The 27,508-nt window shown below is 42.5% G+C and overlaps 1 protein-coding gene across 1 annotated transcript in view; it reads right to left on the bottom strand.

Annotated features, from left to right (window-relative positions):
• sarnp (SAP domain containing ribonucleoprotein) overlaps window positions 1-27,508 on the bottom strand; it is a 101,793-nt gene that overhangs the window by 19,096 nt on the left and 55,189 nt on the right. Inside the window, exon 10 of the mRNA XM_051925114.1 lies at window positions 13,229-13,238. Coding sequence (XP_051781074.1) covers window positions 13,229-13,238 — 10 coding nt within the window. The remainder of the gene's footprint in view (window positions 1-13,228; window positions 13,239-27,508) is intronic.

Here is a 27,508-nt window from a genome sequence, read left to right as displayed (position 1 = left end):
GGGAAAGGCGCTATACAAATGAAATTTTATTATTATTACTTTTGGTATTAGCCAGGAATGTTGCTATTTTGCACCATGTCCCAGTTAACTGCGTGTTCCCTGCAATTCAGTTCACCATGGAAAAAGAAATGAACCGATTCATTAAATTTCCTGGACATCTCCATTGAAAGAGGTAACGATGCTGCCATAATTACGAGCGTTTATCGCAATGAATGCTATGCAGACAAAATATTCCACTTTTCTAGCAATCATACATGGAGTTATGTTAAGACTCAGTTCAGAAGATTCACATACACTGTAATACAAAGAATACCAAAAAGACGTTATATTTACATGTCTTCACGACTGCTGTCACCGTCCTGCTCCACTGACAGACTGAGGAGATCGTTCCTCCCCCAAACTATGCGACTCTTCAATTCCACCCGGGGTTGGGGGAGGGGGGGGATAAACGTTAACATTATAAAAAGTTATTGTCTGTTTTTACCTGCATTATTATCAATCTTTAATTTAATATTGTTTTTGTATCAGTATGGAGAATGTGAATTTCCCCTTGGGATTAATAAAGTATTTATCTATCTATCAAATGGCTACTCCATTAGGTTTATCAAATAGTGCTTTAATAGGACTTCAGCAAACAATCGACTCTACTAGATGGACCAAGTCTTTTTAGTAACACCTTTTGCCGTTCTAAGGTAGCATGCGATAAATATGCCCCTTCTATAGTGCCCTGCTGCCCCAAACTGAGCAGGAGCCATGTCAGCATGGACACCACCATGTACCTGTAAATGTTAGTGAACATCCATCCATCATCCAACCTGCTATATCCTAACTACAGGGTCACGGGGGGTCTGCTGGAGCCAATCCCACCCAATACAGGGCACAAGGCAGGGCACACACACACACACCAAGCGCACACCAGGGACAATTTAGGATCGCCAATGCACCCAACCTGCATGTCTTTGGACTGTGGGAGAAAACTGGAGAGAACACGGGGAGAACATGCAAACTGAACTCAGGTCTCCTTACTGCGAGGCAGCAGCGCTACCCACTGTGCCACCCGTTGGTGAACATAAAGGGCAATAATAAAATGCAACAAGAATGCCATTCTACTCGCTGACACTTTGCAGGTCACTCTGGATAAAAGCATCAGCTAAATTAATTTATTTTTCTGTTTTTCTAAAATGACTTTTTATGCTACAGTGCCACAATTGGAGGTAAACAGGTAGGAGAAAAATGGCAGCTGATCATTTGGCACAGACAAACAATCAGACTTAATCCTCTTATAGCTTAGTGAAGGTACATTTTTCAATTAACAGACACTCATTTAGACTTTAAAAAGTCTAAAATTTGCAGGCATATATTCAGCTCTAACTAAACAAATCACAAACAACATTTTTAGAGCTGCTTAATCCCGAGCTTCACCCAGAAACATTGGGCTTACTGTACAGCAGAAACGAACACCAGTCCGTCATCAAGTGGCCTAGCACTGTACTTTAAGAACAGCACCGGAGTAGGAAGCAACATTCACATTGGTTTCAATGCATGTCGTTTTTAAAAACTTACTTTATAAATAACGCTGTTCTTGAAACCTCGCCACCAATTGGCAACTGTATGTGTACCCTACACCTTTCCTCCTCCATTTATTGTTCACTATGCCAGTCACAATGGGATCATGGAAGCCTATAAAATTTCAAAGACAGAGTAACAGCATAACACGCTATGTACAGATTTAGTTTAAAATACAGTGGACCCTTGACTTATGAACTCAATTTGTTCGCGAGGGCTGGTTGTAACTCAAGTTGGTTGTAAGTCAAGACTATTTTTCCCATAAGAAATAACAGAAATACCCACAATGCATTCCGAACCTCCCACAGCAACACTTACTTAACCTTTTCATAATAAAAAATGGTTGTATAATGTGCATAATTTACCAAAACACCAATAATTTTTCTAATGTACTAACCAAAAAGTTATAAAAAAAAAAAAAAGTGTCTAGCCTACCAGAAACAACAATTTCATACTGTACTCACCATTTAATTTGACATCTTTGGGTTACAGGAAGGGAGGAGGAGGAGAATGAAATGGAAGGTGGTTATTGTTTGGAAGGAGCCTCCTTATACAAATCTTTTCTTTGTAAAATTGTCGAGATGGTGGATTTCGACATGCTGTACATATTAGCGAGATCGGTCACACGAACGCCACTCTCATATTTCCACACAATTTCCTTCTTCGTTTCGATTCTGATCGCTTTCTTTACCTTCATTACCTTCTCTTCCTTCCTTAGCAATTATCGAAATAAATTATATAAATCACTGCACTGACCGAAATTACGTCCACAAACACATGTATCTGGGCTCCGACTGACGCTTGCGAACGCTCTCGGTTGTTTGTTTACAATCGCACAAGCGGATACACGTGACCGCATTCGGGTCGTAACGCAAGACGTTGGTCGCAAATCAAAACAAAAATTTTGGTCGTAAATCAAGTTGTTCGCATGTCAGGCCGGTCGTATATCAAGGGTTGACTGTAATAACGATTCTTTGCATTTATATAGCGCTTTTCTCACTACTCAAAGCGCTCAGCAATTGCAGGTTAAGGGCCCAACAGAGCTGAGTCCCTATTGGCATTTTACGGGATTTGAACTGGCAACCTTCTGATTGCCAGTGCAGATCCCTAGCCTCAGAGCCACCACAAATAAGAGTAAATCTGCAAAAGAAACTGTTAATGACATAAACTATAAAGTGTGAGCCCAGTTAGGTGTCCTATGATGGTGTATACTGGTGATGGTGCCACTTAAACTATCCATTGATTGATGAAAAATAACCACAATAGACATTCCCTCATTTCAGGCTTGATCATATGAAGCCTGGATTCTGCTTCTCTCAGTTTTGATAAAACAGAAATTTAAATTTGAATTATTCCAACATGCATTTATATTTTTGGCATATTAGTTTTGCTCCTGCACCCTTTAATGACTGGTGCCATTACAAAGTGGGCGAGGACACAATTCGTGTAGCATCTTTACAATCAAAAGTCAGGATAGTCAATCATACAAACTAGGGATCTCTTTTAGCCTAGTTTTGGAGTTTCTCTGTTCTGTAAGAAAAGCGAAACTCCTGCCAGGACTGGGTTCTTGCTCCAATTATAGAGTATGTTTATGGACGTTTAACACTGGCATAGCCCGAGTTGGCCAGACTTGGACATGTGAACCAGTTGACTCACCACTTAATCAACATCCAAATAATGTCCACAAGTTATTAAGAAGGCTAACAGAATGTTAGGTCATATAAATGTCCTGAATTATGGAGTACAGGTAGTCCCCAGGTTACGGACATCCGACCTACGACTTACGAACGGGGCCGGAGCTGCGACGCATGTGCCTCAGTAACTGCCGCTCTGTCATCTTCGGCCTGGGGATACTGCAAGCGGTGGCTGGATGGAGGCTGGAGGGGGGCAATTTCGCTGCCCGCGCAGTGTAGTGTCCCTCGGGCGGCTCCTGGTGGCAAGCGGTTTCACTGCCCACCCACCACACACAGCTGCCCTGTTCGTTCTCTATGGGCGGCTGGTAATGCTGCAAGCGGTGACCCGGTTGTGGCCGAATGGAGGCCATCGAAGGTGAACGGGGCGGCCGGGGGTAGCATTGTAGTGTGCCTCGGATGGCTGCCTGTTGAATTGGGGTTGGGCGATTCACTACCCGCCTTTGGCCGCACCGTGTTTGTTCTTGGTGGGTGGACGGTGCAGGCAGCATACTGTAGTGGAGGTGACTGTGAGGTGAGCTGGTGATGAACCGCCCGTCGCTGCTGCCATTCATTCTCAATAGCAAACCTGCTTGTACTGTTACACACATAGCAGGATGTTGTGTCTCGTCAGTACACCAGACGTGCTGACGAGGGGTGCCATCCTGTTCTGATGACGTGTACCGTGCTATGCAGAGGAGCTCATCTTAACCTTTTGTCTTCACCCTTCAAGAATGTCTCTGAAACACAAATCTGATGCAAGTGCTGGTGATACAGTAAAGAAGAGAAAAACCATCACCATGGAAAATCACAGGTGGCGCAGTGGTAGTGCTGCTGCTTTGCACTGTGGAAGATTGTGGGTTCGCTTCCCGGTTCCTCCCTGTGTGGAGGCCCACTTGACAAGAACTGATCCAAGCACAATGCCAGCATACATCAGCTGGCACAATTACAATAACAAAAAAAAAAAAAAAAAAGGAACGAACTTTGACAAATCTGTTGGAAAACACTTGACAGCAAAATAGAAAAGAATTACTAAAGCTACAGAGAGAGAGAGAGAGAGAGAGAGAGAGAGAGAGAGAGAGAAGGCACAGATAGATAGATAGATATTAATTTTAGTATAGTAGGCAGGATAGATAGGAAAGGCACTATATCATAGATGGATATTAATTTTAGTATAGTAGGCAGGATAGATAGGAAAGGCACTATATCATACATGGATATTAATTTTAGTATAGTAGGCAGGATAGATAGATAGGAAAGGCACTATATCATAGATAGATAGATGGATATTAATTTTAGTATAGTAGGCAGGATAGATAGGAAAGGCACTATATCATAGATGGATATTAATTTTAGTATAGTAGGCAGGATAGATAGGAAAGGCACTATATCATAGATGGATATTAATGTTAGTATAGTAGGCAGGATAGATAGGAAAGACACTATATCATAGATAGATAGATGGATATTAATTTTAGTATAGTAGGCAGGATAGATAGGAAAGGCACTATATCATAGATGGATATTAATTTTAGTATAGTAGGCAGGATAGATAGATAGGAAAGGCACTATATCATAGATAGATAGATGGATATTAATTTTAGTATAGTAGGCAGGATAGATAGGAAAGGCACTATATCATAGATAGATAGATGGATATTAATTTTAGTATAGTAGGTAGGATAGATAGGAAAGGCACTATATCTTAGATAGATGGATATTAATTTTAGTATAGTAGGCAGGATAGATAGATGGGAAAGGCACTATATCATAGATAGATAGATGGATATTAATTTTAGTATAGTAGGCAGGATAGCTAGGAAAGGCACTATATCATAGATGGATATTAATTTTAGTATAGTAGGCAGGATAGATAGATAGGAAAGGCACTATATCATAGGTAGATGGATATTAATTTTAGTATAGTAGGCAGGATAGATAGGAAAGGCACTATATCATAGATGGATATTAATTTTAGTATAGTAGGCAGGATAGATAGGAAAGGTACTATATCATAGATGGATATTAATTTTAGTATAGTAGGCAGGATAGATAGATAGGAAAGGCAGTATATCATAGATACAGTGGTGTGAAAAACTATTTGCCCCCTTCCTGATTTCTTATTCTTTTGCATGTTTGTCACAGAAAATGTTTCTGATCATCAAACACATTTAACCATTAGTCAAATATAACACAAGTAAACACAAAATGCAGTTTTTAAATGATGGTGTTTATTATTTAGGGAGAAAAAAAATCCAAACCTACATGGCCCTGTGTGAAAAAAGTAATTGCCCCCTTGTTAAAAAATAACCTAACTGTGGTGTATCACACCTGAGTTCAATTTCCGTAGCCACCCCCAGGCCTGATTACTGCCACACCTGTTTCAATCAAGAAATCACTTAAATAGGAGCTGCCTGACACAGAGAAGTAGACCAAAAGCACCTCAAAAGCTAGACATCATGCCAAGATCCAAAGAAATTCAGGAACAAATGAGAACAGAAGTAATTGAGATCTATCAGTCTGGTAAAGGTTATAAAGCCATTTCTAAAGCTTTGGGACTCCAGCGAACCACAGTGAGAGCCATTATCCACAAATGGCAAAAACATGGAACAGTGGTGAACCTTCCCAGGAGTGGCCGGCCGACCAAAATTACCCCAAGAGCGCAGAGACGACTCATCCAAGAGGTCACAAAAGACCGCAGGACAACGTCTAAAGAACTGCAGGCCTCACTTGCCTCAATTAAGGTCAGTGTTCACGACTCCACCATAAGAAAGAGACTAGGCAAAAACGGCCTGCATGGCAGATTTCCAAGACGCAAACCACTGTTAAGCAAAAAGAACATTAGGGCTCGTCTCAATTTTGCTAAGAAACATCTCAATGATTGCCAAGACTTTTGGGAAAATACCTTGTGGACTGATGAGTCAAAAGTTGAACTTTTTGGAAGGCAAATGTCCCGTTACATCTGGCGTAAAAGGAATACAGCATTTCAGAAAAAGAACATCATACCAACAGTAAAATATGGTGGTGGTAGTGTGATGGTCTGGGGTTGTTTTGCTGCTTCAGGACCTGGAAGGCTTGCTGTGATAGATGGAACCATGAATTCTACTGTCTACCAAAAAAATCCTGAAGGAGAATGTCCGGCCATCTGTTCATCAACTCAAGCTGAAGCGATCTTGGGTGCTGCAACAGGACAATGACCCAAAACACACCAGCAAATCCACCTCTGAATGGCTGAAGAAAAACAAAATGAAGACTTTGGAGTGGCCTAGTCGAAGTCCTGACCTGAATCCAATTGAGATGCTATGGCATGACCTTAAAAAGGCGGTTCATGCTAGAAAACCCTCAAATAAAGCTGAATTACAACAATTTTGCAAAGATGAGTGGGCCAAAATTCCTCCAGAGCGCTGTAAAAGACTCATTGCAAGTTATCGCAAACGCTTGATTGCAGTTATTGCTGCTAAGGGTGGCCCAACCAGTTATTAGGTTCAGGGGGCAATTACTTTTTCACACAGGGCCATGTAGGTTTGGATTTTTTTTTCTCCCTAAATAATAAAAACCATCATTTACAAACTGCATTTTGTGTTTACTTGTGTTATATTTGACTAATGGTTAAATGTGTTTGATGATCAGAAACATTTTGTGTGACAAACATGCAAAAGAATAAGAAATCAGGAAGGGGGCAAATAGTTTTTCACACCACTGTAGATATTAATTTTAGTATAGTAGGCAGGATAGATAGATAGGAAAGGCACTATATCATAGATAGATAGATGGATATTAATTTTAGTATAGTAGGCAGGATAGATAGGAAAGGCACTATATCATAGATAGATGGATATTAATTTTTGTATAGTAGGCAGGATAGATAGGAAAGGCACTATATCATAGATAGATATTAATTTTAGTATAGTAGGCAGGATAGATAGATAGATAGATAGAAAGAAAGGGCACTATATGATAGATAGATAGATAGATAGATAGATAGATAGATAGATAGATAGATAGATAGATAGATAGATAGATAGATAGATTTTATTAATCTCCTGACAGAGCCTGGAGCAATTAGCCCTTCATAACACCTGCAGATTTCTTCATCAACATGAAAACTCTTCCTGTTAATTACAACAATGGTGGAATTTCAAAACAAGAACGTATGCGGTGTCCCTCTCTGTTCAAATTCAAAACAAAAATGACCTGATTTTTCACAGCTTTCCAAATGATGAAGCACGGAGAAGAAAAATGGATCAAAGCCATCAAAAGAGATGAGAGACACCAAATTTTGGTATACACTAGGGCAGGGGTGTCGAACTGAGGGCCTGGAGGGTCGCAGTGGCTGCAGGTTTTCATTCTAACCCTTTCCCTAATCAGTGACCAGTTTTCACTGCTAATTAAACTTATTTTTCTCTTCATTTTAATAGCCCTGTTTTTAAGGATTCAGTTCTCTCAATTGATTCTTATCTTCATTAAATGACAACCAAACAGACATGAGACATGAAACAAGCAAACAGATCAGCAGGTAAAATGGGGCTGCAAACTCCATCCAGTTTCTCTCCAATCACTTTCCTAATGAGAAATCGATTCTTGCTGTTAATTACACTAATTTTTTTTTAAATTCCGTGGCTTGTTGCTGCTCTCATTCTGCTACAGCACCATCAAAATGTTTTGGTGAGCTGAGAGATCAGCCTTACTGAGACCTTCACTTTTCTTTACTTTCAGATATTGTGTAATGGGCACAGGTGGTGGCTTGTTTTGTGTCTCACTATTACCTGGCTGCTAATTAAGGAAAAAGCAACAACAAAGGAGGCCGAGTCAAGTTAATTAAAATTAACGCAAAAGAAGTTAATTAGCAGCAAAAACTGGTCACTAATGAAGAAGATGGTTAGAATGAAAACCTGCAGCCACTGCGGCCCTCCAGGACTGGAGTTCGACACCCGTGAAGTGATGCAGCACTTCAGTTTGGCCTTAAGACTGATGCTGTGCCGAGGCTTTGTAGTCGAATCAACCAAGGTGCCCTACTGACACAGAAATCGGCTTTTGAAAGGGTAAATGGTCATCTCAGAGTTAATGTGCAAGAGTCTGTGATGATGGAAAACAGCACACCACGTGCCTTCTCAACAGAATACGACTATGCTGTGGCACCTGCTTCTGGTAAGTGCACACAGCGTGACTGCAATGATACTACATTTTTATTTTAACTAATTACATGAGCTGTAAATCTAGATTGCAAGTTTATGGACTTAACTGATATACAGCGGGGAAAAATAAGTATTGAACACGTTCATGTGTATCTCAGTAAATATAGTTCTAATGGGGCAATTGACATGAAATTCTCACCAGATGTTGGTAACAACCCAAGTAATCCACACATACAAAGACATCAAAACAAAGAAGTGATAAAGTGGAATGACGTATGGGACACGCTTACTGAAATGCCTTCAATACTTAGTAGAAAAGCCTTTGTTGGTAATGACAGCTTCAAGATGCCCAGATAGAAATACTTATTTTCCCTGCTGTATAACAAACATGGAGAAACTTTTGAAACAATACAAAGATAAGCGGTAGTTAGATAAACATAGATCAAATACTTTGAGGTGACTGGGTGGTCTCGTGGCCTGGAACCCCTGCAGATTTTACTTTTTTCTCTCCAGCCGTATGGATTTTATTTTTTGTTTTTTCTGTCCCCCCTGGCCATCGGACCTTACTCTTATTTTAATTCTTACTTTGCCTTTTATTTTACTTTTCTTCGTTATGTAAAGCTCTTTGAGCTACATTTATTGTATGAAAATGTGCTATATACAGTAAATAAATGTTGTTGTTGTTTTCACTTAAGATTACAGCTGATGTACTACTTTATTCTGTGTTACAATATACTGATACCAGTAACGGCGCACTGCAGAATCCACTTGACTCGAGCTTTCCCAGTATTCCTCCCCTTTCTCTGTACGTTTACCATTCGTTTGCTCAGAGGTTGATGCCCTTGTTCCTTCCTGAGCAGCTCTTCTTTCTCCACCCTAGCGGCCTGCTTCTTTTCTTTTGTTGGCATCTTTTCGTTATAAAACTGATGAAGTCAGTGTCTGTGTTGCAATTACTTAGTACGTTTTCTTTAGTTTTTCACTTAAGCTGCCACTTAAGTCTTCAAACTGCCTACAAGGATGATTTAAGATATGAAGAGGAAGTGACGGCAAAGGTGGGAGGGGAATGAGAACGGCGGATTTACGCATGTGTCGTAGTGCCACCCTGCTGGCCGACGCAGAGTTTTCATTCTACAATCAAATAAAAATAAAAAAAAGAGGAATAGCCTTGGAGGTCAATCATCACCCCGAAAGTGGATAGTAGACGTCATGTAGTATATGTGTACCACATTTCAGGTCAATAGTTCAAATGGTTTGCAAGCTGCAGGTGATTTACAATCCAGGATAGACAAACGGACAGCCACGGTAGCGTATTATAGAAGACAGAACAGGCCAACGTTAACTACACAGGGAGTCCTCGAGTTACAACGTCTCAACATACGACGTTTTGAGTTTACAACGCTCACTCCCATAAAAACGTAAAAAAAATTGAGACTCGAGAAGGAATAAAGGATTGTTTTTTTTTTTTTACACTCATTTTTTCTGTTACTACAGTACAGTACAGTACAATATATTTATGTCCTTTTCCTTTTTCTGTGGCTTAGTTGTGTTTTTATGTTCTAGATTGTAATTTTACAAATGTGTTAGGATAGGTAAGTGACTTAGGCTAGGGTGTGTTTCGACTTGCACCAAAATTCGGTTTACATCACTGTCGTAGGAACAGAACTGTCGTAACCCGAGGACCCCCTGTATTAAGAAACTGGTTAGCTGAAACTGTCACCGAACTGGCATAAGAAAGGTAACAAAAACTTTAGCAAATATAAAGGAGTACTTACAGAAAAATGTATAGCCATCGTCCACACCAGATTCTTTCCCTTTATCCTGACTAGTCTCCCAGTTCCCCACAGCATGATGCTGCCACCACCATACTTCACTGTAGGGATGGTATTGGCCTGGTGATGAGCAGTGCCTGGTTTCCTCCAAACGTGACGCCTGGCATTCACACCAAAGAGTTCAATCTTTGTCTCATCAGAGCAGAGAATTTTCTTTCTCATGGTCTGAGAGTCCTTCAGGTGCCTTTTGGCAAACTCCAGGCAGGCTGCCATGTGTCTTTTACTAAGGAGTGGCTTCCGTCTGGCCACTCTACCATAAAGGCCTGATTGGTGGATTGCTGCAGAGATGGTTGTCCTTCTGGAAGGTTCTCCTCTCTCCACAGAGGACCTCTGGAGCTCTGACAGAGTGACCATCGGGTTCTTGGTCACCTCCCTGACTAAGGCCCTTCTCCCCCGACCGCTCAGTTTAGATGGCCGGCCAGCTCTAGGAAGAGTCCTGGTGGTTTCGAACTTCTTCCACTTATGGATGATGGAGGCCACTGTGCTCAATGGGACCTTCAAAGCAGCAGAAATTTTTCTGTGACCTTCCCCAGATTTGTGCCTCGAGACAATCCTGTCTCGGAGGTCTACAGACAATTCCTTTGACTTCATGCTTGGTTTGTGCTCTGACATGAACTGTCACCTGTGGGACCTTCTATAGACAGGTGTGTGCCTTTCCAAATCGGGTCCAGTCAACTGAATTTACCACAGGTGGACTCCAATGAAGCTGCAGAAACATCTCAAGGATGATCAGGGGAAACAGGAGGCACCTGAGCTCAATTTCGAGCTTCATGGCAAAGGCTGTGAATACTTATGGACATGTGCTTTCTCAATGTTTTTATTTTTAATAAATTTGCAAAAATCTCAAGTAAACTTTTCTCACGTTGTCATTATGGGGTGTTGTGTGCAGAATTCTGAGGAAAAAAATGAATTTAATCCATTCTGGAATAAGGCTGTAACATAACAAAATGTGGAAAAAGTGATGCGCTGGGAATACTTTCCAGACGCACGATCGATCGATTGACAGATAGATGTGAAAGGCATTATATGATAGATAGATAGATAGAATATTAAATTAAAGAATGATAATAATGCAGGTGAAAAAACAGACAAAAACTTTGTATAATGTTAAATGTTAACGTTTACCCCAGGTGGAATTGAAGAGTCACATAGTGTGACAGAGGAACGATCTCCTCAATCTGTCAGTAGAGCAGGACGATGACAGCAGTCTGTCGCTGAAGCTGCTCTTCTGTCTGGAGATGATCCTATTTAGTGGATTCTCCATAATTGATAGGAGTCTGCTAAGCGCCCGTCGCTCTGCCACAGATGTTAAACTGTCCAGCTCCATGCCAACAATAGAGCCTGCCTTAGATAGATAGGAAAGGCACTGTATGGGATGGATGGATGGATAGACAGATAGATACTTTATTAATCCCAAGGGGAAATTCACATTGGTGGTTATACGGCTGCATTTGCAGAGCACCTCACGTCAAACACGTTTAACAGAAGGGTCTCCAGCCGATTAGCTCACTTTCAATACAGCGGTGGCCAGTGATTCTCGTCAATAGTGGCGACACAGTACAAAACCTGGAGTATGTGTTTGTTTTTAAAGAATTATCTCCTCACAATTTAGGGACAAACCGCCGTCCAAAAAGACACTTTCATGATGTTTCAGAAACACAGAGGGGCTCACATTTCCCCAATATGCAGACATTAACTAGCAGTCTATGGACTCCTGGGACTTTGAACACAGCTGGGCTGCCTTGGCCTGCACGTGCTCACCTGGACCAGAGGCACCCACCCACCCCCTCAGGTCAGAGGGGCATTACAAATATATAAAGCAGATATGTGTAAAAGCCTTCTGCTCGTGGGGGTATGGGGTGGTTAAATGGGACACAGGGACACTAAACAAATCCAGCTGTACTAATAATACCACTGACCTTCCAATAAAGAGGGCGAGCAGGAGCAGAGTGAGCTGTAAAGTGTGCAACAAACTGGTTTATGTTAAAGAGACATGTTTATTAACTGTGATTTATATGCCAAATGGAACCAGCAGGCCAGCACAAATAAGGAAACGGCGTCTTTTTGCATAATGAACAACAGCCAGGGCGGAGAGGTGGGCAGGGGACAGACTGGACAGTCAGGGATGGACAGTCTGGGTTCTTGCTTGGCACTACAGCCAAGATGGTCAATAAGAGACAGGGAGTCGGTGTTGAGAGTGGAAAGCCAGGATCGGCTGCAAGAGGTTAGGCAAAAGGTGCAGGGTCACCACCAGCTGGACGGAGTGTTGGAGAGGTTGTGGGAGTCTGAATTTGCAGGCTGGACAGGACAGATGATAAACATGAAGGAGACCAGATACACAACTGGAGACGGGACTAGCTTCCTAATTGTCATTCTTATTTCATTTTAAAAATTAATTTAAAAAGATATTTCTTAGAGAAGGTCGACTGCTGTTTTTTTTTTTTTGCTTTAAAAGGAGTACAAAGAGAGACGCCAGCACTGTCCACACTGCAAGGTCCTGAAATTACTCATTTCAAGTGCAGGGCCTCTTGGGAGATAAGAGGCCCAATTCAAATGTTAATCAAACTGGGCTTATAACGGGCATTTTAATATTCAAATGAGTCCAGTTTAATCAGAATATTAACTCACTCATTACTGGCGATACTAGATCAAAATGACAGCAAAACGTAATTAAAAGGGTATAAAGCAAAGTGCCAGCCTGGGATGTGAATTAATATCACCTACCGACGCTCTGCTCAGCCTGCCTCTCACTTTCCATCCACAAAGTTCAGAATTGAACAATAACAACATTTCCATATGTTTGCAGCAGAACTCGGCACAGGCTTCAGCAGAGGAAAGCAAGCCCCTCGGCTTCAGTCTTGGCCAGCTGCACGAGCACACACATGTGCCCTCTGCTTGTGTGCCAGCTCTCTCTGCTATACGTGCGTCAGAATTCACCACTCCACTCCTCTGCCAGGCACTGCACCAGATTTGTCCTTCTACCACTTCGCTCATAGTTAACCCTCTGCCAGAACTCGCTCAAAATGACAGTTTCCACCCTGATGGGTCGGGCATTTTTTTTTTTTTTTTTTTGCCAACTGCCACTCTATAGCACCAGTTTCTTCACTCTATGCCAGAACCAACGGATCCTTGCCAGTTCTGTGCCAAGCTCAACTACCAGCTGTCTCTCCCCAGTTTAAATGCCAAGCTCCTCTCATTCAGCAAACTTCCTCTAGTGCTTGATGCCAGGCCTCAGGATAATGTGCCAGCTACTGCAAGATTGTTATGTATAGCATGTTGCTATGACAGCACGAGTATGTGCAAAAATAGGCAAAATGGCACGGCCCCCTGCATTACCAAAGGTGCCTCGAGGAGGGAAGCTGTTGCAGCATTTGGAGCTTCACCACAACACAAATACCAGCCAGTTTCACAACACCATTTACATAAAGTCATCACTCGGCTTTAAGACGTTCCTATAGCTCTGCAGCCAACATGACCTTTGGCCATTAGATAAATAAAAGCTTTATGTACAAAAACTGAGGGGGCCCAAAAAAAAGAAGAAAAAAAAAAAAAAAACCCTTTTGAAAATGACGAGCCTCACCAGGAACAAGCACTTTTTCGGGATCCCGTTTCCTAGAATCTCACAACAATGGGCTCATGGGGCACAATCTTAGCCCTCAGTGTACATGGGAGGTGGAGGAGGCTGCTGCTGCTGCCCGTTGTGCTAAAGTGGGTTAACCAGCTGAATCCTAGTATAATGACATCATTGAAGCCAGCAACAGAAGTGCAAGTTGCATTCAATGTCCAGAACAAAAGGGACAGATTTTGTTGCACAGCAGGGACATATAAACCACCATGTGCCATGCCATTCCCCACCCCCTCATCACCATAAACCCAAGGACTTCTCTCCAGATCCAGCGATTGTCAGGACTGCATTTCTTTTCAAAGTCACACTAAAGGAGAATTAAAAAGCCGTGCCAGATTCAGCTGACCCCTTGCTAACTCCCTCCCGCCCACCCGCCCGCCTGCTTCAGGGCGATGACATCACATGAGCAGGCCACTTCAAACAATGGGGACAGAGTCAATTATTTGCAGCCAATGGTTTGACAAAGCGTTGGGAGAGTGGAGAACGGGAGGGTCATTGTCCAGAAGGATTCCTCGATTTAGTTACATGGCAGAAATAAGGAGCTTTCAGAGGACAGGGTCTGCAATAAACGTGGTACAAGTGCACCGCAACTTATAGCCACAAAATTAAAATCATAAGTGGTTAAGAAAATTTGCCTTGTGTGTGAGCCGGGGACTCTGGAGGTTGCAGCCAATCTGTTTCAGATACAATTGTTTAATTAATTTACAAAGAACCAATCCAAAAAGACAAAACACACTTTACACACACATATGCACCTACCAAAAGCACCATCATGCATGCAACCTACCCCAACATATGCCAAGGGGATCCACCAGAACGGGCCCTGTGGCTTGATCTGCTTTGTACAGGGTGCGAGGGTAAATCTGGTTCTTGGAACCTCCTGTGGAATTTGGATTTTACCCAATATGCGAAACCCATGCAAACCTTGGCCAACTGGTGTCGTCACGGTCAGCATCATTGCACAGTTACAGCATACAACACCTTTATTGCTTGCTTGGGTTGCCTTTTGTCCGATGCCTACTTTTTGTCCAAAATGGAAACACAGGTATACTGGACAGAAGGTAAAGGACAGGCCCTTGTCCGAGTCTGGGCTTTGACAGCATTCAGAGTGGCTTGGAAATATTCTGTATCGAAGCGTAGAAAACATGAAAATGAAGTAGCGGGAAAACATGTAGGACCCCTTACAATCGATCGATAGATAGATAGATAAAAGGCACTATATGATAGATAGATAGATATGAAAGGCACTATATGAGATAGAGATAGAAAGAGATAAAGAGAGAGAGAGATAGATAGAGATATGAAAGGCACTATATGATAGATAGATAGATAGATATGAAAGGCACTATATGAGATAGAGATAGAAAGAGATAAAGAGAGAGAGAGATAGATAGAGATATGAAAGGCACTATATGATAGATAGATAGATAGATAGATATGAAAGGCACTATATGAGATAGAAAGAGATAGAGAGAGAGATAGAGATATGAAAGGCACTATATGATAGATAGATAGATAGATAGATATGAAAGGCACTATATGAGAGATAGATAGATATGAAAGGCACTATATGAGAGATAGATAGATATGAAAGGCACTATATGAGATATAGAGAGAGAGATAAACAGAGAGAGATAGAGATAGATAGAGATATGAAAGGCACTATATGAGATAGAGATAGAGAGAGAGATAGAGATAGATAGAAAGAGATAGAGATAGATAGATAGAGATATGAAAGGCACTATATGATAGATAGAGATATGAAAGGCACTATATGATAGAGATATGAAAGGCACTATATGATAGATAGATATGAAAGGCACTATATGAGATAGAGATAGAAAGAGATAAAGAGAGAGAGATAGAGATAGATAGATAGAGATATGAAAGGCACTATATGATAGATAGATAGAGATAGATATGAAAGGCACTATATGATAGATAGAGATATGAAAGGCACTATATGATAGATAGAGATAGAGAGATAGATAGATAGACAGACAGAGATAGAGAAAGATAAAGAGAGAGATAGAGATAGATAGATAGAGATATGAAAGGCACTATATGATAGATAGAGATAGATAGATAGATAGATAGATAGATAGATAGACAGACAGAGATAGAGAAAGATAAAGAGAGAGATAGAGATAGATAGATAGAGATATGAAAGGCACTATATGATAGAGATAGATAGATATGAAAGGCACTATATGATAGAGATAGATAGATATGAAAGGCACTATATGATAGATAGATAGATATGAAAGGCACTATATGATAGATAGATAGATATGAAAGGCACTATATGATAGATAGATAGATAGATAGATAGATAGATAGATAGATAGATAGATAGATAGATAGATAGATAGATACTTTATTAATGCCAAGGGGAAATTCCCATACTCCAGCAGCAGCATACTGATAAAGAACAATATTAAATTTAAGAGTAATAAAAATGCAGGTAAAAACAGACAATAACTTTTTATAATGTTAACGTTTACCTCCCTGGGTGGAATTGAAGAGTCACAGTTTGGGGGAGGACCGATCTCCTCGGTGTGTCAGTGAGCAGGACTTTGTAATCTTTAACCAAGGTAACTTGCAAACATTGCATATGTCTGACATGATCAACATACAAGCAACATCTCAATTAGAGTTCTTGCCTGTAATGATGGCTTGATGGCTAAGATCTCCAGGACTCTAAACAAGTCCAAATCCTATTATGGGATATAATCTACTGTTAAATTCTGCTCCGTACTTGTAAAATTTTGATTTTTATACTGTATTGAGGATTCATTTTGTTCTGTGTATTGTATTGACCCCCCTTCTTTTTGACACCCACTGCACGCCCAACCTACTTGGACAGGGGTCTCTTTATGAACTGCCCTTTTCTGAAGTTTCTTCCATTTTTTTTTCCCTACAAGGGTTTTTTTTGGGAGTTTTCCCTCGTCTTCTTAGTGAGTCAAAGCTGGGGGGCTGTCAAGAGGCAGGGCCTGTTAAAGCCCATTGCGGCACTTCTTGTGTGATTTTGGGCTATACAAAAATAAATTGTATTGTGTTGTAATGAAACTAGGCTCACCCGCCTTTTATCCTCAATTTGTGTGCACTCCGTGTGTACATCAGGCATGTAAGTGTAGGGAATGAGAACATCAAAGTGCCCATTCATAACATCTCCCCTCGAGTGCCTGTCCAAACTTGGAGTGTAGGACTCCATAATAATATACTTGAAACTCATAGGGGAACAACTCTCCCGCTGCCATTAGCTCAGAAATGGTACCATAAGTTTGAGACTTTGACATTTCAGTGAGATACTGAAGCTCATTTGTATAAGAGATTCCTGACGGCATCATTGTAAATAGCTGAAACCTCGACCAATTACTTAAAACATGTCGTACAATGTCAGCCCGAATCTGTACCGCTAAAGACGGAGTTTCATGCACTAAATAAGCTGTAGATGAGAATAAGCAAGCACCATCTCCCCCGATATTTACTATGCGGTGAGGCATTTGTACTCCATCAACATTAATTATTTCCAGAGACATAATTTTGTCTATTTTTCCAGCGCATCGCACACAAAAGCAAGGGAACGATGGGAGCACCAGAACTCTGCTCACATCGCGGCACTTTGTACCGCAAGCCACAAGTAGTAAGTCTGTGATAAGCGGAATACTGCTACGCTTTGCACTCACAGGACGGAAGGACAATCCCGAAAGCTTTTATATAGTGTCTTGATTCCCCAGAACCAGACCAGCAGCCTAGTTAGGGCTCCAAGGTGTTCATAACATTTGAGTTTAAAAAGACTCCTGGGCCTCTGAGCCACTGTGAGACGCCGATAAGCGGATTCACCTGAAATCCACATGGAGAGAAAAACAAAGCCTGCACTTTATACAAATAACAAGAATGTGACTACTAACGTATCCAGACACTGCTAGTCAGCTGTGCTAAGGCAAACAATTACTACACTTGTACACTTAATTCTTTGCATTTCTATATCGCTTTTCTCACTACTCAAAGCGCTCAGCAGTTGCAGGTTAAGGGCTTTGCTCAAGGGTCCAACAGAGCAGAGTCCCTATTGGCATTTATGGGATTCGAGCCAGCAACCTTCCGATTGCCAGTGCAGATCCGTAGCCTTGGAGCCACCACTCCGCCTGTACTTGTCTCCTCACACTTCCAGTCCTACAAAGCCACACCAGGACTCTACCCCAGCACGGAGGGCAGTTTACACAAAGTGACAAGATGCCCTCACTGCAGATATACTTGCATTGAAAAATAAAGCAGACTGCTAGTATTTGGGGGTAAAAACAGCAAGTGACCACAGCGCCTCCTCAGTGGCTGTGGGTGAAAATGACCTGAGCTAGGTGGTCATGCTGTTAGATAGATAGATACTTTATTAATCCCAAGGGGAAATTCACATTTCACATATTATTATTGTACTCTGGCCCGAAATTATCCACAAATGTACAGCAAGTCATTCATGAAGCTGTAATTTCACAAGAGAAGTAGACAAAAAGTACCAATAGTGGAAATCCTCCTCAACAAAAAAAACCCAAATCTTTGCTGTCCTCCATTACCCCGATCTCACCTTTGACTAACTGTATTCGTTCAAATATTAATTCCACCCCCCCCCCCCCCCAAAAAAAAGGTATACGAGCCCACGACGAGGGGGCCAGCTCCTGCAGTAGCCCCAACCTTACAACAATTTCCATGCCTGCCAGAAACTATTCTCTCTGCTGTCACTTCCTATTATGCCCAGCCAGTGAAAGCTCCATTCACAGGCAGTGTGTGCAGGTTCAGGAGGATGGGGGGTTTTGGGGATGGGGGGGGGATTGTGTTCATAGGAAAAATCTGCAAAGCGCAGGAGCAAACGCAAGATGGAGGCAATGTGTGTGTTTTGCATCTTTTGCACTTTAAAACCCAGACTTGTAAAATCCAAGGAATGTTTAAGGTTACTACATACAAGCTCCTCTAAAATAAAAAAGGACACCGGCCACTGCACCATGTCTGCCTTCTACCAGCACCAGCTCAATAGGAGCAAACCCCACGAACAGGAAATGACAGGTGACATGGGACCTCGACTCCACAGCTGTTCAGCCAGCACTCCATCTCTCCCTCTGCAAGTGGTTAGCGTTTCTGCCTCCTATGTCAGTTGGTATTTGGTTGACTGCTAACTGTGAACTGACCCAAGTGTTGACGTGTTTTTTGCTCACAGGCGAGGTTGGCTCCCACCTTGTGCTACAATGTCCCATGATAGAGGAAAGCGCTCTGAGATTCAAAAGTAAGCAAGCTAGAAAATGGAAGGGCTGGTATTAAACCAGAAGGCTGCAAGCCTCTGACCCAATGTGACAAAGACCACCTGGGGGGTATTTTTCGTACGTGGATTAGTCGTTTAGCCGGATGTAATTGTTGAAGATTTGGCCTGATCCTGGATCTGTCAGTTTTTCGAAACTCTTGCTGGAAGTGTTGTCATAGCAACACATCCTAATCCTCAAAGCTGCTCGGAGCAGGTCTGTTCTACGTAAACAAGGATTAGTTTACACACGTAATCAGTGACGGTGCGTGGAAGTCATCCAGTCAGGGCTTTGCCGTTCATGAATGAGCGACCAATTGATATCGGTGCGAAAATCATAAGAAGAGAATTTCATACAGAGAGGGTTTTGTGCGATCGGCAAGATCCTTTATTGCTCCCGGAGGAAATTCTTTTCGAAAGATACCGCTTTAGCCGAGGGGGAATATTGTACCTCAAAGATTTATCAGCACCTTATATTCGAAGTCAAACTCGGCGAAGTCGGGCTCTCACAACCACACAGACAGTATGAATTGCTTTGAGGTTTTTTTTACAAGCGGCACTTTTTTTATAAACTGTAGGCGATGCGGAAAATCAAACTAAAAGTGCAGTTTGCCAGGCAATTCGTAAAGTCTGTTTGGCTCTGAAATATCTCCTTCGGGTTTTCATTGTGTTTCCTGGACACCTGCGTGTGCAGACAATAAAAGAGGCGTTTCATGCCATTGCAGGTACTGTAGGTAACACACAGGTAAAAACACCCAGAGTTCCATAAAGAATCTCACAATCAGCCTAACATTCTCATTACCAGGATTTCCAAATGTGATTGGGGCACATGGGACTGATCAGAGTGGAGTTTGATCAAACATTATTTGGAAAATGTACCTCTCCTCCTGATGAATAATCAGACACAGTGTCTTCATCAAATATTTGACCTTCGTCAATATCTCGTTGGTCAGACACAGGTTCTAGGGATATGACATTCCCTGCAACTGACCCAACAAAAAAAGAGGGCTATATGGAGCATACCTATGGCACACATGGAGGACAAATATATGTAATGACCATCCTTTACCTGAAATGAAGTGACCACTGCGTCCTGCCACTGGTTCTGAGGAGGAGCTTCCCTCTGGAATGCCCTCACAAACAGGGCGATGGGCATTTTGCTGGAGAGCCAACTCTTCTGCAGGGGTTAGGTCTGGACCGCATGGACCTCCACCTGTTTTTTGCTTGTCTGCCTTCTTATTAGCTTTAAAATTAATGCTTTTTATATTATATACGATTCTTTATGTCAACAATTCTTTAAATAGTTATATGCCAATATTTACCAGTTTGAAGTATATTCTTGTACTTCACTTTAACCTGTTCCCATGTTCTCATGTTTGATTTGGAATTATGACATATAAAATAATAATTAATCGGACACATAGGAAATGAAATGCTGCATTCAGTAAGTACAATGCACACTACTTAGCGTTTAATTTGTCAGCCACTTTTTGCCAGCCATCTTTTCTGGTTTGGGCTGCTTTTGCAGTGTTACCCTTTGTGCATATTAAATCTTGAAATTCTTCACGTCCTTCGAATGAAAGGTCTTGCTCCGTTTGTGTGAAAAAAAAAAAATGCACCCGTTCTTTCATTATTTTGTTACAGCCTATCAAAGACTTGCTGATCATGTTTTCTAGACTCAATATATATGGGATTTTCACTCAGCGCGGGTGCGCGCATTCATCTCGTATGATTAGATCCAGCTCGACTAATCTAATACACGGCTGCGTTTGAAAAACCGACCTATCCCGGATGAGTGTCACCGGCATTAACTTATCCAAGATGAGGCACCTGATCTCGGATGATTTAAGCAACGTACGGAAAATACCCCCCTGAGCAGCAACTGGGGGAAAAGAATTCTCAATAACGTAAGAATTTTACTGCTCAGCAGGATTACCTTTAACTGCATTTAGGCCCAATTCACACCTTTGTATGCAGAGATGCTTGTTAACACACACAAGGCTTTACGTGTTTTTGTGTATTAATACTTTATTTTTGTGTGTGCGACTTTTCCATGCGTTTTTAATGAGATAATCTGCATATGCCAATTCTGCATGCATCTATAGGTCAGGTTGGGGAGCAGGCACTGGTACAACACATTGCCACACCCACTACTCCACGAAACAGCTCAAGATCCTGTTTGGCAACCCCCCAGGCAGACATGTGATCCAGTCCCCCACCCTCCGGAAATGACCATCTATCTGTTACGTGGGGGTCCCCCTTGGCCTGGTCAGGCTGCTTGGGTCCTCAACAATGAGGATCCTACGAGCCAGATCACCCTCAAGGAGTAGCGCCTCATGGCTGTAGTGCCGTAACTGACAGTCCCTCACAATGCAGATAATTTGCCTCATATGGGACTTCATGATACAAAATCGAACCTGCAGTACACCCAAGGAGTCCAGTCTTTGTCTCAGGTCACTGGAGAGCATCCATGTCTCACAAACAGAAAGGACTCTAAAGACTTGGACCTTCGTCCTTTTGCTGATATCAAGAGTGCCACACACCCCTTTACAATGACCTCATGAACCCCCCAATCCATCTATTGACTTCATAGGAAGAGTCACCAGAGACATGAATGACACGACTGAGGTTAAGTAAACCTCTCGACACTCTCTCACAACCTCTCGTTGTGCTCACGAGGTCATTATAGGCCTGGCTGCTGGTTTTTATCAGGACACTCGCAAGTCCAGACACTCAGACCCCTCACTCAGTCACTCGAGCGCCCCGATCAGAGCCTCCATTGACTTTGGGAATTTCACAGCATCATCATCAAAGTCAAGATCAGTGAAATCTTTCTTCACCAACAGATACCCAAGAGCTGCTGGACCCCATTATCCTGCCCAACACACATTCCATGCAAGCATTAAACAGAGTAGGAGCAAAAATCAGACTGCTGACGGACCCCAGAATCAACTGAGAAAAACGCAGCGGTTCTGCCTTCACTCTCCACAGCACTCACTGTACCAGTGGACAGGCCAGCCATGATATCCAGCACAACGTTGAGGGGATCCTATAAAGTCTCAGGATGTCCCACAGGGTGGCTCAATCAATCATGTCAAATGCTTTAATAAAGTCGACAAAGGTTGCAAAGAAACTCTGCCGTTATTCGTGTTTACGCTCCATGGGAACCCTCAGTGCCAGGATGCGGTCGATGGTAGACTTCTTAGGCGTACAATTTACAATTTATTTTTGTACAGCCCAAAAATCACACAAGAAATGGCGCAATGGACTTTAACAGACCCTGCCTCTTGACAGCCCCCCAGCCTTGAATCTCTAAGGAAAAACTCCCAAAAAAAAAAAAAAAAAAACCCTTGTAGGGAAAAAAAAAAAAAATGGAAGAAACCTCAGGAAAGGGGCAGTTCAAACAGAGACCCCTTTACCACGTATGTTGGGCGTGCAGTGGGTGTCAAAAAGAAAGGGGTCAATACAATACACAGAACAGAACAAATCCTCAATACAGTATAAAAAATAAAATATTTACAAGTGCGGAGAAGAAGTTAACAGTAGATGATATCCCATAATAGGATTTGGATTTGCTTAGAGTCCTGGAGACCTCAGCCATCAAGCTGCCTCCCCCTACTGGCCATTCCACAGCTGAAACAGTGCTGTGCCAGCCAATCCAATTGAAGGACCCCTCTACCCCACGATTCTTGTGATCCTCCATCAGGGATGACTTTACCTTAGGCAGGCAAAGCAACTTGGCAGGTGGGTCGTGGCACCAAGTGCAATATTTGAGTACCGAGAAGAGAAACAAAATAGGTGAGGGTTAGTAACTATCATGTTACTTATGTTTTAGTGCTAATGACGGACAACAAAGATGCAGTCTGTACAGTTAATCAGCAGCTCTAGTCAGGGTGTGCTAAATTGAAGTTGTGAGTCTTCAGCCGGGATTTGAAAGCTGAGACCAAAGGGGCACCTCTTATAGTAGCAGGCAGACCAGTCCACAGTTTAGGGGTCATGTAACTAAAAGCCCCCCCCCCCCCCCCCCCCCCCGTTATTTTATTAATCCTTGGGATCATAGGAAGACCGGCATCTTGAGATCTTAATGTGCACTCAGGTTTGTAAGTCATGATAAGTTCAGACAAGTAAGCCGGACCTCGGCCATTTAATGCTTTATATGTTAAAAGGAGGATTTTGAAATCTGCCCTAAACTTAACCGGGAGCGAGTGTAAGGATTTAAGAACTGGAGTTGTGTGTTCAGATTTTCTTGTTCTTGTAATGATTCTTGCAGCAGCATTTTGGATTAACTTGCAGCTGTATAAAGAACACTCTGAACGCCGCATTGCAGTAGTCAATCCTACGAGAAATAAATGCAGGAATGAATTTCTTATTTACAAAACGCCTTAATTAACCAACATTTTTAAGATGGAAGAAACCCGATTTGGACAACTTTGTAATATGTGCTTTAAATGACCTGCTAGAGTCAAAGATAACTCCGAGATTGCGGGCTGATTCAGTAAAATTAATGGGGACTCCATCTGAGTTAAGTGATGACGATATATTGTTGTGATCAGCGTCACTCCCTCCAATAATTAACATCTCTTGTTCTCATCCGTCCACTCCTTTAATTCACTAACACAACTAATTAAAGCTAACATTGGAGAAACTTCATTTGATCTAAAAGAAAGGCATCTGTGTACGAGTGAACATTATTAACATGATGTTTTCTAATGACAGATCCCAGTGGAAGCCTGTAAAGTGAACACAGTAAAGGTCCCAGTACTGAGCGCTGTGGGACACCATATCTCACTTCTGTGTATGATGATGGAGTCCTGTCAGCACATTTCTGTACGTATTGGAATCGATTTGATAAATATGAACTAAACCAAGCGAGCACAGTGCCTGTAAGGCCAACATCATTTTCTAGCCTGTGCAGTAAAACAGAACGGTCAATGGTGTCAAATGCTGCACTCAAGCCTAACAACGGAATTACAGTGGAGGATATCAGAATGTCGTTTACAACCCGCGTTAGTGCGTAAAACCAGACTGCTCCGGTAACTGGTAGGTGAGCAAGTGATCACAGATTCTATTGAGGACGACCTTACCCGGCACCGAGAGCAGTGCTACTCCCCCTGTAGTTGCCACAATCCAGGCGATCACCCTTCCCTTCCCTTTCCAGACAACAAGTCCCGTTTTCCAGTTAGTTGGGAAGCAAACGGTAGAATTTTTATTATCTCCAAGTAAGCCTTTTTAAAAAGATCAATGGCACAGTGAAGAAAGGAATTTCAGGGTCAGTTTTGTGCGAGTCTTTAATAATAATTCTTTACATGTATATAGCACTTTTTTCACTACTCAAAGCGACTCTCCTCCCTGCTTTAAAGAAGTTCTGGGTGTCATGAATAGAGATGGTTTCTAATTTGTTTCCAACACTGTCCTCTGATACACGCTCTCCTTTGTTTTGTTTTTGTTTTTTTAATTTAAACATTTTCATTTTTCCTGTTTAATTGTCCCTGTGTTAACAGAAGCCATTCCACAGTTGCTACAAACACGGCCATGAGAGAAGCGGAAAAGTGGAAGCTCTTTTAAAAAAACCAGAGAAGCAAGCAGTCAACCAAATTACGACAAGTTTATAAACACACTCAGACGGACCACTCTTTATGGCAGGCCTCTCATTTTCAGGAACATTTACATATGACATGTTGCAAGTTTGTCTAAGAATTGTAGCAAACGATTATTATAAAATAAATAATTTTAACAGGCTAAAACTGTTAACTTGATAGCTCTTGGTCAGGAGGAACTTGTTACATTGGCTAAAACAAAACTCGCTCCCCTCAGGTCCGGCTAAACACCCTGACCTTTTTCTCTCCCAAAATATGCCTCTGGAAACAAACCACGGTCAAGTTTACCCAAAAACAAACACGCAAAGGCAATTGGTCCGCAGATTAGTCGGCTTGTCATTTGTTCAGCACACTTCTGACTGTATACAGCATCGAGGTCTAGTATTTCTAATGTGTAATTTTCTTTCTAACCTTTAAGTATGACAATCACAGACCATAGTACTACTTGTGCCATGAGCTAACCACAATGGCAGGTCCACAATCCCACTGAAGATACATTTCTATTGTACTGTCAAGCCCAGGTTCAGGTCAGATTGGGAAGCATGCACTGGTATAGTGCGTTGCCATACCCACCACAAAATGAAACAGCTCAAGATGCCAGTTGGCAAACCCCTAGGCAGACATGTGATCCAGTCCCCCACCCTCCGGAACTGACCATCTATCTGTTACGTAGGGGTCCCCCTTGGCCTGGTCAAGCTGCTCGCGTCCTCAACAATGAGGTTCCTGTGAGCCGGGTCACCCTCAGGGAGTAGCGCCTCATGGCTGTAGTGTCGTAACTGACAGTCCCTCACAATGCATCCATTAAACAGTGTCATCTCCAGACAGAGGAGCAGTTTTAGTGACAGACTGCTGTCACTGTCCTGCTCCACTGACAGACTGAGAAGATCATTCCTCCCCCAAACTATGCGACTCTTCAATTCCACCAGAGGGGGTAAACATTGAACATTATTCACGCTATTGTCTGTTTTTTTTTTACCTGCATTTTTTATTACTCTTTAATATTTTTTGCTGCTGGAATATGTGAATTTCCCCCTGGGATTAATAAAGTATCTATCTATCTATCTATCTATCTATCTATCTATCTATCTAATTTGCCTCATATGGGACTTCATGATACAAAATCAAACCTGCAGTACACCCAAGGAGTCCAGTCTTTGTCTCAGGTCACTGGAGAGCATCCATGTCTCACAAACAGAAAGGACTCTAAAGACTTGGACCTTCGTCCTTTTGCAGATATCAGGAGTGCCACACACCCCTTTACACGGACCTCATGACTCCCCCCCATGCTCCCCCAATCCGTCAGCTCAAGCAGAAATGTAGTCCAGTTCCACCCTCCGGAAATGGCTGTCTATCTGCCCTTGGCCCGGTCCTGCCACTGAGGTCCTCAACAATGAGCTGGATCACCCCCGGGTAATCGCGTCACATGGCCATAGTGCCATAACCAACGCTCCCTCACAATGCAGGTAATGTGCCTCATTCGGGACTCCGTGAGCAACACAAGGCTTCTCCGTGAAGGAGTCCAGTCTTCATCTCAGGTTACTGGATAGCGCCCACACCTAAGAAACAGGAAGCACTAGGACTCTAAAGACTCGGACCTTTGTCCGAGATTCTGGGAACGCCACACACCCCTTTCAGGAGACTTCATAACCTCCCATGCTGTCCCAGTCCGTCTACCGACTTCACAGGAAGATCAAACCTCTCAACGTGATCAGCACATCCTCTGCAGATAGACTGATGGATGTGCTCAAGAGGTTATTAAAGGCCAGAAGCTAGTCATTTTCCATATGGCGTCATTACAAGTTTTTCTCCCATATTCCCAAGGTTTATATTAACCGACGACTCGAAACTAATCCCAGGCTGCCAGAGTACAAATGTGTGTGAATGAAAGGTTGGTTCTTAACTTGTTTCTTATGCTACCAGGACAGGCATGAGTACCCATATAAGCTTTGGGATATGGCCGGCCGTTCATCCCGGCCAATACCCCCAGGCCGCCAGGTGGAGCCCTTCTTGCAACAGAGGTGCCTTGAGTTCCAGCAGGGCATCATGGACAGTAGAGTTTTACATCACAGCCCTGCTGGATCCCATGGGGGCCTCCAGAGGACGCTGCAGGAAGGAGCAGGGAGTGCTATTTTCCCTATATCCCGGAAGTACGTCTTAGTCACAGCAACAGAGGAAATGACGTACTTCTGGGATGAAGAAGTCGAGTTTTCACCTGACCCAGAAGTGCTGGGAAGTCACATGGACTGAGGGATCAGAAGCACTTCCGGGTCAAGGACTATAAAGGACTGTGAGAGATTCCAGACGGGCGAGTGGAGTCGGGAGGAAGGGTGGCAACGCGTCTGGGAGTGGAGGATTGTTTATTGATTATTGGTTACTGTGTTTATTATAATGAGCACCAAGCACCCTCCACTCCACAATACTCATAAATAAAGTCAAGAATTGGACTTTTATCTGGTGTCTGGCGTTTGGTCCGAGGGTTCAAGGGAGCGATTGCGCCCCCTATTTGTCACAAAGCTAAAGAAGAAACAGTGGTTTTTGGAAAGGTATGGATCGATTGACAGACAGACAAGAAAAGTGCCACCTAACAGATAGACAGTAACTTAGTTTGCTCACAGGGGATCAAACTTTCAGTAGATGGAATCACTAATATCAAAGAGTAATGTTTTATGTTTTAGATTCTTTAACTCTACCTAAAACTGCAACTGCGGTGGGTTGGCGCCCTGCCTTGTGCCCGGTGTTGGCAGGGATTGGCTCCAGCAGACCCCCCGTGACCTTGTGCTCGGATTCAGCGGGTTGGAA

The sequence above is a fragment of the Erpetoichthys calabaricus genome, chromosome 3 (assembly GCF_900747795.2).
Source record: "Erpetoichthys calabaricus chromosome 3, fErpCal1.3, whole genome shotgun sequence".
Taxonomy (NCBI): domain Eukaryota; kingdom Metazoa; phylum Chordata; class Cladistia; order Polypteriformes; family Polypteridae; genus Erpetoichthys; species Erpetoichthys calabaricus.
This window is presented reverse-complemented; position numbering and strand designations above follow the sequence as displayed.